Source organism: Rosa chinensis, chromosome 4, assembly GCF_002994745.2.
Source record: "Rosa chinensis cultivar Old Blush chromosome 4, RchiOBHm-V2, whole genome shotgun sequence".
Taxonomy (NCBI): Eukaryota; Viridiplantae; Streptophyta; class Magnoliopsida; order Rosales; family Rosaceae; genus Rosa; species Rosa chinensis.
The window spans coordinates 14922461-14934482 of NC_037091.1; the positions used below are offsets into that span (position 1 = coordinate 14922461).

Genomic DNA, 12022 nt, shown 5'->3' on the forward strand with positions numbered 1-12022 from the left:
TGACGAGATTGACCGCCTCCTTGAGGTAGGCTTTATACGTGAAGTATGGTGCCCAACTTGGGTCTCAAACGTGGTGGTAGTATGAAAGAAGAATGGAAAATGGCGAGTGTGTGTAGATTATTCGAATCTAAATAAGGCATGCCCTAAAGATTGTTATCCGCTCCCCAAGATTGACCAACTCGTGAACGCGACTGCCGGGTGTGAGCGTCTATCTTTCTTGGATGCATATTCCGGTTATAACCAGATACCTATGGCCCCTGAAGATCAAGAGAAAACAGCGTTCATTTCAGAACGAGGCCTGTATTGCTATACAGTCATGCCGTTCGGCCTCACCAACGCCGGTGCGACCTATCAGAGGCTCGTTAATCGAATGTTCAAAGATTTACTTGGGAAAACCATGGAAGTTTACATCGATGACATGGTCGTTAAAAGTAAGCATCGGAAGAATCACATAGAGCATTTACGGGAAGCATTCGAGATACTAAGGCAGTATGGCATGAGGCTCAACCCGACCAAATGCGCGTTTGGGGTATCATCAGGACAGTTTTTGGGACATCTTGTGAGTAAAAGGGGGATTGAGCTGAACCCAGAGAAGGACGAAGCCATCGTGCAAATGCGCGACCCAGAGACGAAAGAGGATATACAAATGTTAACCGGTCGTATCGCCGCATTGAGTCGCTTTATTTCTCGGCTAACGGACCGATGTAAACCCTTCTTCCGTGCATTAAAAAATAAGCAAGCCAACTTTTGGGGACCAGAGCAGTCAGAAGCGTTGGCTAAATTGAAAAAATACCTATCTGGCAGACAGTTTCTCTCTGTGCCCCGCGATGGAGAGCCCCTCTGCATTTACTTGGCAATATCAGATGTGGCAACAAGCGCCGCTTTGTTCAGGGAAGAGGGATATCGGCAAGAACCCATAGCCTATACGAGCCGCAGCCTCCTGGATGCCAAAACAAGGTACTCCTCGTCCGAAAAAGTAATCCTCGCCCTGGTTACGGCAAAAAGGAAGTTGCGATAATACTTCGACGGGCATAGCATCACAGTATACACCAATTTGCCGATTCGTGCCATCCTGTCAAAACCAGACACATCCGGAAGAATGGCCAAATGGGCAATCGAGCTAAGTGAATTCGACATTACATATAAGCCAAGGTCGGCGCTCAAGGGTCAGGCGTTAGCAGATTTCTTGGTTGAGGGTCACTTCCCAGCATCGATCCCTGAGATCTCGTGGCAGGACCCATTTTGGGAGATGCACGTCGACGGTGCATCCAATTTCTCAGGAGCAGGGGCAGGAATTTTACTTCAAAGTTCCGAGGATGTCCAGATCGAGTGCGCGGTTCATCTCAATTTTCCGGCATCAAACAACGTGGCTGAATATGAAGCTTTGGTAACGGGCTTAACCTTGGCAAAGAAGCTGCGAATCCGACGCTTGCAGGTATATTCCGACTCACAACTAGTTGTCAGCTTGTCTAATGACGACTACGCCGCCAAGGACAGACGTATGTCCAGTTACCAAGACTTGGTTCGAGATTTGATGCGCGGATTCGAGCAACTTTCACTGGTCAAAGTACCTCGTGAGAAGAATTCCCGTGCGGATGAGTTGGCTAAGGCCGCTTCAGGTTGCACGGAGGTCATCAACATCGTTAAGATCGAGGTGCTCGAAGGACCAAGCATTGAAGGGAACAAGCCGCAACGACAAGTCATGGCGGTCGACTCAGTTCCGAACGACTGGAGAGGTCAAATTGTGAATTACCTTGAATTTGGCATACAACCAGACGATCCAATTGAGGCCAGAAAACTCAGGATGAAGGCTGTGCGGTACCTAGTTGTCGAGGACGAACTTTTTAAACGCTCATTTTCCGAACCCCACCTTCGATGCCTGGGACCTTCTCAGGCAAGACTCGTCCTTAAAGAAATTCACGAAGGGTCATGCAGGGCACACCTCGGCGGCAGGACCCTTGCTCATAAGATACTCTCTCAGGGATACTATTGGCCATATCTCTCGCGGGAGGCCGAACAATATGCTAAGAAATGCCAGCAATGCCAACGGCACGCTCCAGTAAGCCATTCGCCTGCCGAAGAGCTTCATGCATTATCCGGCCCACGGCCTTTCGCCAGATGGGGCATGGATATAGTCGGCCCCTTACCAACGGCACCGGGAGGATTCAAGTACGCGCTACTTGCTACTGACTATCACACGAAATGGGTCGAAGCAGATTCATATGCCACGATAACGGGAGAGACCGTGGCAACATTCACATGGAGGAACATTATATGTCGATTCGGTATCCCGCGGTATATTATATGCGACAACGGCACATAATTCAATAACCAGAAGTTTAGAGCTTTCTGTAACCGACATGGGATCACGTTGCGTTTTTCCTCACGGAGTTACCCACAGGGTAACGGTCAAGCCGAAATAACAAATCGTACTATTTTCGACGGAGTCAAGCGGCGATTGGAGCGTAAACGAGGCAAATGGAGTGAGGAGTTGCAACATGTTCTTTGGGCCTATCGCACCACACGTCGGAAGCCAACCGATGAAACTCCGTATGCCTTGACTTATGGTATGGAGGCTGTCATCCCTACTGAAATCATTCTCCCTACAGTCAGAACTCTTACCGTTGAAAAGGGCGATAACGAGGAGCAAATAGCAAGGCACCTGGATCTCCTCGATGAAAGGCGAGAAGCCGCCACCATTCACCTTGCCAATTATCAGAATCAAGTGGCAAGATATTTCAACAAGGGTGTCCGGCCGCGCGCGTTCCGGGTGGGAGAATTTGTTCTGAAAAGGGTGGTCGAGGATATCAAAGACCACGGTGCTGGCAAATTCAAACCTGTTTGGGAAGGGCCTTACGAGATAACTGAAGTCTACAGCAAGGGGGCATACCGACTCCGGAATATAGACACTGGACGTGCACTACCCCACCCGTGGAATGCTATCTATTTGAAAAAAATATTACAGTTAAGAGGTGTCGCGGATGGGGTGGTGACACGGGTAACGTCGTTTACTTCCTTTATTTTTTTTTGTATTCCACACGTTGTTCGTGATTTTTTTTGTCCTGCTGGATTCGAACTACGTTTTATGGCCCTTGGCTGGGATAATGCGATGTTGTTTGTTTCCACTTGTGTGCTCCATGTGCCTGACTCCTCGCCGTGGGCGGGGGTGGGATGATGGACCACACCCTCGCCGTGGGCGGGGGTGGGATGGCGTGCCTCACTCCTCGCCGCGGGCGGGGGTGGGATGATGGACCACACCCTCGCCGTGGGAGGGGGTGGGATGGCGTGCCACACTCCTCGCCGCGGGCGGGGGTGGGATGATGGACCACACCCTCGCCGTGGGCGGGGGTGGGATGGCGTGACGAATTTTGCCTATGCAGGATATGGCGGTTACGCAATCGGTTCTATATATAGCGAGCGAGGGTCATCCTCGAATGTTGCTCAGACGCAATGCAAGACAGATAGATCCTCCATTCCGGTTTGGTTTCGATTATTTTATTGTTTTGCTCGGCTCCCGAAACAATACTTTACGTTTGTTTTGTTTTTCTTTCTCAGCGTCTGCGCGCACAGCTAAGAAAAACAAGGGGGGATAATCGGAGAATGGAATACGGAGTATGTATCAAAGCCATGATTGTCGTTGCGAGGGCCGATGCCATTACGTAGCCTAACGTTAAGATTGATGCTGAGAAGATTTCGAGGCGACCTCGTCGAAATAGACCCCGATTTCGAGGCCACCTCGCCGAAATAGATACATACGGAGCATGTATCAAAGCCATGATTGTCGTTGTGAGGGCCGATGCCATTACGTAGCCTAACGTTAAGATTGATGCTGAGAAGATTTCGAGGCGACCTCGTCGAAATAGACCCCGATTTCGAGGCCACCTCGCCGAAATAGATACATACGGAGCATGTATCAAAGCCATGATTGTCGTTGCGAGGGCCGATGCCATTACGTAGCCTAACGTTAAGATTGATGCTGAGAAGATTTCGAGGCGACCTCGTCGAAATAGACCCCGATTTCGAGGCCACCTCGCCGAAATAGGCCCCGATTTCGAGGAGACCTCGTCGAAATAGACCCCGATTTCAAGGCCACCTCGCCGAAATAAGCCCCGATTTCCAGGCGACCTCGCCGAAATAGGCGACCTCATCGAAATAGGGTACCCTCGTCGAAATAGACCCCGATTTCGAGGCGACCCCGTCGAAATAGGGTACCCTCGTCGAAATAGACCCCGATTTCGAGGCGACCTCGTCGAAATAGGCCACCTCGTCGAAATAGACCCCGATTTCAAGGCGACCTCGTCGAAATAGACCCCGATTTCGAGGCCACCTCGCCGAAATATACCCCGATTTCGAGGCCACCTCGCCAAAATAGACCCCGATTTCGAGGCCACCTCGCCAAAGTAGACCCCGATTTCGAGACGACCTCGTCGAAATAGGCCCCGATTTAGAGGCAACCTCGTCGAAATAGGCCCTGATTTCGAGGAGGCCTCGTCGAAATAGGACCCGATTTCGAGGATACCTCGTTGAAGTAGACTCCGATTTCGAGGCTCCCTCGCCGAAATAGACGCCTATTTAGAGGCTTCTGCGTCGAATTGAATGCCGATGTCGACACACCTTAGTAAAAATAAGCGCCGACGTCAAAATACCTTCGTCGAAGTAAATGCCCATATCGAGGCACCCTCGTCGAAGTGAACACTGGCATAGGGATTGGCATTAAAGGCATTTGTCACCAATACCAAGGATAGAACCAAGGAGGAAGACGTCATCGCGTGTATGCCAACGTCGACAGGGCGTCACGAGAAGGAGGCCCTACGTCGAACGATTTTTGAGTGAATAAGAAGGTCAAACTTAGGAAATTTTCCTTCGGACGGGTGTCCAAAGAGAAAACTTGGGGGCATTGTGGGGGTGGTCAACAAATTCGACCCTACAATCAAGGCGATTAAAGAGAAATAATAGCTGCAATAAATGCAACAATTAATGTTAACCGTAAATGTGACGATAAATGCGACATTCAGTACGGCAATCATGGCCGCCAATAAGTGACGGTTATTGCATAAATGAATATGGCCTTGATGACAGAGTGCCGCTCAAGTCGCTGCGACTTGCTGTGCAAGTTTACTTGCAGCCCATGCCGAAGTACACCTATAAATAGGCTGCTCGACATCGAGGTAATCCATCTCATTCCGACTATCTCTACTCCACAATTAAGAAACGTACTGACTTAGGCATCGGAGAGTTTTCTGCAGGTACCCCCCCTTCTCCTCGAGCTGACGGTCAAACTCCAGGTCAACGTTCGAGGGAAGCTTCTCGATTGTTCCCAGGTCAGCTCCCGCTCCAATCCGCATTAATTGTTGGGTCAAACTCCTCTACGGAATTTTTCACCTCCAACAGATATCAAACTTCATCTATATGGCCCTCTCTAATGCTCTCTTAACCAGCTGGAATATGTTTAGAAGGAACATTATTCCAAGTCCTATCTGTGAGATTTGTGGAGACTATCCTGAAACAACTGAGCACTGCCTACTCCTGTATCCTTGGACGTCAGCGGTGTGGTTTGAGAGCTCTCTGGGGTACATCCCAAAGGAAGGGAAAATCACCCATTTGGAAGATTGGTTGCAGTTCACAACAAAGCTAATGAGCTCTCCAAGGACTAGGATGATGTCTTTCAGTTTGTGTGTTTTCATTTGTGGGAGATTTGGAAGCATCGATGTGAGGTAGTGATGAAAAAGATTTTCCCAAACCCGATTGCCACTATTGATAATATACACCAAAGCTATCGGAATTGGAAGGAGGCTAGACAAACCTTGAAAACTTTACATTCAACCGCTCCAAACCTGGACCCGAACCCTCGAGCTCTTTGGAACCCACCACCTCCAAATGTTGCCAAAGTAAATGTTGATGGAGCTTAGGAGGAAAAGAGTTGTGATAGTGGAATTGGAGTGATCATACGAAACCACAGGGGATTTTCATTGGCCGGAGCTAGCTTACACAGCCCTCATAACTCGGCCATTGAAGCAGAGGCTGAAGCGGTTGTCAAGGGCCTCCAGCTTGCAGCCCATTTAAAGCTAAAACAAATCATCTGTAAGGTGATTGCCAAGAAGTGATCAACGCCCTCAACAATCCCTCTTTTACTCCCAACTAGAAAATCTCCCCAATGCTCAAGAAAGTACTAATGCATTTGTTACCCCTTTTTCAAGGGATTAAATGGAATTGGATCCCTCGTAAAACAAACCGTGTTGCGGACGCAGCGGCAAAGCTTACCAAATTAAAATTATGCTCTCTGGAATGGGTCAATAGGCTTCCAACCTCCCTACTCTCAGTCTTGAGGAATGATGGTCTGCCTGATCCGACCTGACTAAGGGTGGGGGGCATCAGTTTTCTTTCCTAGTCTTTCTTTCCTGTATCAGTTTGGTTTCTTTCCCAGTTTGTATTTTCTCTCACCCTAGTGGCTTTATTTTTTATTTTATTTTATTTTTATAAGAATTGATGACCCTAGTGGCTTTAATGAATTGCAGTTTCCTGACCAAAAAAAAAATATTTCTCTTTCTTTAAAAATAGGGTGCACTTATTAAAAAAAAAAAAAAAGGGTGCACTTTACGGTTGGGCGTTTTTAAGGGGATTTTGCCATAAAATCGAAACCCAATGGGTCTCAACTCTCTGAATCCCTTCTCGAAGTGCAGCTACATCCCTGATCGAATCGCTCTTTCGACATCCTCTTGTCCATTTGTTCCTATTAAGGACTAAGGTAATAGTGCAATTTTATTTTCTGTGCACTTGTTTGAATGAGTTTCAATTTCACATTATTGAACTTGTGCATTCAAGCGTTGAGAATAAGGTCAGAATCCTGTTGAATTGAGTCTGCATATTGTTTTATGATTGTGTGTTATGTAATAGATCAAGAAGACGATCGAGAAGGAAAAGTTATATCTGAAATGACGTTGGAGTTTGTCAAAACTATTGATGAAGATGTGGGGGAGGAAATCCTATCAATTCTGCCACCCAAATCTCTGAAGCGATTCCAGTGCGTCTCTAAAAGGTGGTATGCTCTGATCACCACTCCCAGGTTCGTAGCTAAGCACCTCTCCAATTCCATGCGCAACGATCTCTCCACTAGTGTTCTTATGAAACGTAGAGTCCATAAGGACACCAACTCTGACAAGACTCAAGAGTTGTTCTCATTTCTTCATTTTCGAAATGATGAAGATAATGATGTTGATGGTGTGCATGATGAGCATAGCTTTCTTTCTAGTATCCAGGAATTCCATATTCCGTTTTCTACCGGTGTAAAGACTCGGGCCGAATCACTTATAATTATAGGCCATTCTAATGGGATCATTTGTCTAGCTCAAGCAGCCTCTGGTGAGGTGATTATATGCAACCCAGCAATTCATGAATATAAGCTTCTTCCACCCTCTCCACACCTTCCAGATTCTGATTGGCCATGTAGCCCCTTATTCCGGTTCAGAGATGGTTTAGGATTTGGACACGATCCGAACTTTAACGAATATAAAGTTATTAACATTGGATTTCCTGCTCCAGAATTATCTACACCTGATGGATTTAACATTTATAATCCTCCCAAAGCAGCCGTCTATACCCTTGGTACTGATTCTTGGAGAGAGATCAGTACTGATTCGTTAGAAACAGAAACTACCATTCTTTGGCCAGAACAATTCCAGATGCACTTCAAGGATATGTGTTTTTGGCGGGGACAGGAACAACATAAGGAATTGGATGTGCTTGATGACGACGAGGAGCCATTCATTAGGGAAGTTATCATTATGTTTGATACTGGGGATGAGCTATTTCATAATATAATGTTACCGGATGAATTTTATTATCCGAATTATTTTGTTCCGAACCTTTTAGTGTGGAAGGACTCGGTTGCTCTTTTGGGAATACAAATCTGTCAACCATCATCATATGGAATATGGGTGATAGATGAATTTGGTGGTCCTAATGGTGGTGCTTGGACAAAACACATAACTTTTGAGCTCCCTGTGGAACCGTTGATATTTTGGAAGAGCGACGAGGTTCTTTTGAATGGTCCTAACGACACTGATTATAGAGGACTTATATTCTCTTATAATCTCGGTACCAAAAAGCTTTAAAATCTTCCCATTCAAAGCGAGCGACCTGACTCTACTGCTATTGTGTATGTGAGCAGCATAGTTTCAGTATTGGGAGGCAGCAAACCCAAGAGCAAAGATAATTCTACACCCAATGTATAGTTCTTACTGATGTTTTTTCCATCCCGATGCTTGATCAAATATGTATCAATATGGATGTTGATATTATATTTACTTTTATGGTTCAAAAATGTAGAATTGTTGCAAATTATAGTTATTTTCATGCTCTTTTACAGGCTGAATTTTCTGTATTTGAGTACCCTTCTCCACCAGTCAGTCATTATATGGTTGACAAGAAAACCTACTCATATTCGGTGTGGGCAATCCCATCAGATGATATGTCTCTCCGGATTAAGAAAGTGATGGAGGGACTGCGGACTGAATTCAGCGGGCCGGAGATTGATCCCCACATTGCCATTGTGGGGTCCATTCGTATGAAGCATGAGGATATGCTCAACAAGTTCAGATCTCTCCAGTCTGATGTTATTTCTTCGTACAAAGCAAAAGTTAATCAAGTTGTTTCTAGGAGTTCCTATTTCCAATGTATTTCCCTCCTCATTCATTCATCTTCCAAGGTGTCACCTGAGGTACTGTATTGTTATCATTTATTGTTTTGTTTTGTTTTTTTTTATTTTTTTATTTTTATGATTTTTCCACTTCTTTGTTGGCTTTTTGGTTTCAGATAGATGTATGCAGATTAATGTATAAAAGTGAAATTTCTTTGGAGAATTTATGCACCTTTGGTTTATGGCATCTTACTTTTACTTCTATCTATTAGTTGAGCCTAGTATTAACTTACTCTTCATATTTATTAAATTGTTTAGAGTAATTCACGTGTATTAAATTTTATTTTTCTCAGTTATCGTTTGCAACTGGAGTCAGTGGTGGTCGATTCAGTTTCCGTAATAGTAAGTTCTATACATTTTAGAGCTGGTTTGTTTATGAATTTATTTGTTCAACCATAACTCTAGCCATAAGCTATTTGGAAAAGCAAATATTTTGTAAGTTTGGGTATATAATATATAATTTTGTCCTGTGAGAGTGTGTGTGAGACTATCTATTGACTAAAACTAATCTTCAAGCTTTCTGCATTTCAAACTTGTTACATTATCCTTGAGAACAACATCAGGATCTTTCTGTTGTTGATCTTGGTCTCTTTGAAATGACAGGCGTCTTAATACTTAATTTCTATCTATTGAAGCATATATAAATGCTGTTGATTTAGTAAGATTTTATTCGTCTGCTAGGAAGTAGGAATCAATGAAAGGACCTCCTGAATAACATAAGATATCATAGAAGTGAATTCTTGCTATGGCCAGGTTTTCTGTGAAATTAGAGAATAAAGATTAGATTGCAAATTTTGCTACTCTATCTTCATTCCAGATTATGAATTATTGATGGACCAAAACTAATGTATGTCCTCTGCAGAAGTTAGGCCACATTTGAGCCTCCTTTATGGTTACCTGACAGAAGAAGAGAGGAAGAAAGCTCAAGAAAAAGTCAGTTATCTGGATGAAGGCCTCAGCAGCTTGAGCTTCTTTATAACTCGACTTGCATTGTACAAAATTGACTATCAAGATAGAAGTCTCAAATCATGGGAGAAGATTGCTGATTACCCCCTCCAATTTGAGTAATTCCCTTATTTCATGCTTATAATTAGCTTGTATTCAAATATAAGACTTTTGCCTAAGTGTCCCTGCTGTAGTCCTGTGTGAAAGCTTTGTATATTTTCTTGCACAAAAAGAAAGGAAATGATGAAGAAGAGGTCTGTATAGACAAGGGTCGTCCGGCCCGGCCCGGCCCATTCATAGCGGGCTTGGGCCGAGCCAGGCCGGGCCTTGCTATATTTTTAAATAATTGCGGGCCGGGCCGGGCTTTATTAAAAATCAAAGGATCCAAGCCCATCCATATAAAGCGGGCCTTGCGGGATTTTTCGGGTAGGGCCGGGCTTGGCCTTGCGGGCTTTTTTGGGCCGGGCCTTGCGGGCTTTATTTATAAATAAATATTTAAAGACACAAGTTTTTTTTTTTTAATCAAGCTTTGGAAATTCAATGTATAATGATCAAATACAACCAAAGATAATAGATCTATATAACTATATTGTACCAAAAAAAATCTATATTTATATATAGATACTAATTTATTGATAAATAAATTTTTAAAGACACTAATTTTTTATAAACCTATATTTATATATCATACACTCCAAAGAGCGACCCCTATCAATTCAAAGAAAATGGAAAAACCGACCGTTGGATGGGTTTATTACAATAAATTATGAGTATGGTAAAAAATTTAGCCAATTTCACCATATTTTAGAATCCGATCGGATTGGTCAACCGTAGTCACTTATATGTTTTATTGGTTGACCGATGGCGTGGCAACCGCGAAACGTGCTTATTTTTTCACATCACGTTTGTATATATTCCATCGATGGATGTGCGTAGGCATAAGATAAAAAAAAATTAATTTTAATTACAAACACATTGGACTATACCAATTTTATTCCTAAAGTTGTATGACTTATACATTGCATTTAAATTGTTTAAGTTCATTCTAAAGCAACCATGAAGTGGAAAATGAATTCGGAGAAACCAACCGCTCGATGGAGAGATTGTAATGTTTTATGGTGGTTGGAGAAAATCCAGCCAATTTGGTTCTCGTTTCGAATTCGATCAATTAGGTCAAACGTAGTTACTCTTATAAACCTATATTTATATATCATACACTCCAAAGAGCAACCCCTATCAATTCAAAGAAAATGGAAAAACCGACCATTGGATGAGTTTATTACAATAAATTATGAGTGTGGTAAAAAATTTAGCCAATTTCACCATATTTTCGAATCCGATCGGATGGGTCAACCGTAGTCACTTATATGTTTTATTGGTTGACCCATACCGTGATAACCGCGAAACGTGCTTATTTTTTCACATCATGTTTGTATATATTCAATCGATAGATGTGCGTGGACACAAGATAAAAAAAATTAATTTTAATTACAAACACATTGGTCTATACCAATTTTATTCCTATAGTCGTATGACTTATAAATTGCATTTAAATTGTTTAGGTTCATTCTAAAGCAACCATGAAGTGGAAAATGAATTCGGAGAAACCAACCGCTCGATGGAGAGATTGTAATGTTTTATAGTGGTTGTAGAAAATCCAGCCAATTTGGTTCTCGTTTCGAATTCGATCAACTAGATCAAACGTAGTTACTCTTATAAACCTATATTTATATATCATACACTCCAAAGAGCAACCCCCATCAATTCAAAGAAAATGGAAAAACCGACCGTTGGATGAGTTTATTACAATAAATTATGAGTGTGGTAAAAAATTTAGCCAATTTCACCATATTTTCGAATCCGATCGGATTGGTCAACCGTAGTCACTTATATGTTTTATTGGTTGACCCATGCCGTGACAACCGCGAAACGTGCTTATTTTTTCACATCACGTTTGTATATATTTCATCAATGGATGTGCGTGGACATAAGATAAAAAAAATTAATTTTAATTACAAACACATTGGTCTATACCAATTTTATTCATATAGTTGTATGACTTATACATTGCATTTAAATTGTTTAGGTTCATTCTAAAGCAACCATGAAGTAGAAAATGAATTCGGAGAAACCAACCGCTCGATGGAGAGATTATAATGTTTTATGGTGATTGTAGAAAATCTAGCCAATTTGGTTTTAGTTTCGAATTCGATCAACTAGGTCAAACGTAGTTACTCTTATAAACCTATATTTATATATCATACACTCCAAAGAGCAACCCCTATCAATTCAAAGAAAATGAAAAAACCGACCGTTGGATGAGTTTATTACAATAAATTATGAGTGTGGTAAAAAATTTAGCCAATTTCACTATATTTTCGA

General features: G+C 42.9%; 2 protein-coding genes across 4 annotated transcripts; both read left to right on the plus strand.

Annotated features, from left to right (window-relative positions):
• Positions 1–1099: 1099 nt before the first annotated feature.
• Positions 1100–2323, plus strand: LOC112198869. The gene has a single exon (XM_024339966.1). The coding sequence runs from the start codon at positions 1100–1102 to the stop codon at positions 2321–2323; it is 1224 nt and encodes a 407-aa protein (XP_024195734.1).
• Positions 2324–6619: 4296 nt separating this feature from the next.
• LOC112201096 (cyclic phosphodiesterase) lies at positions 6620–9893 on the plus strand. Of its 3 annotated transcripts, none has more exons than XM_040519024.1 (5): positions 6620–6745; positions 6895–8225; positions 8366–8716; positions 8989–9037; positions 9558–9893. In XM_040519024.1, exons 3-5 carry the CDS (start codon positions 8414–8416, stop codon positions 9761–9763), a joined length of 558 nt encoding a protein of 185 aa, XP_040374958.1. In that variant the 5' UTR covers positions 6620–6745; positions 6895–8225; positions 8366–8413; the 3' UTR covers positions 9764–9893. The 3 variants fall into 2 exon arrangements, 1 of the variants encoding a protein (XP_040374958.1); XR_005810260.1 differs by lacking the exon at positions 6620–6745 and having other exon boundaries at positions 6752–8225.
• Positions 9894–12022: the final 2129 nt, after the last annotated feature.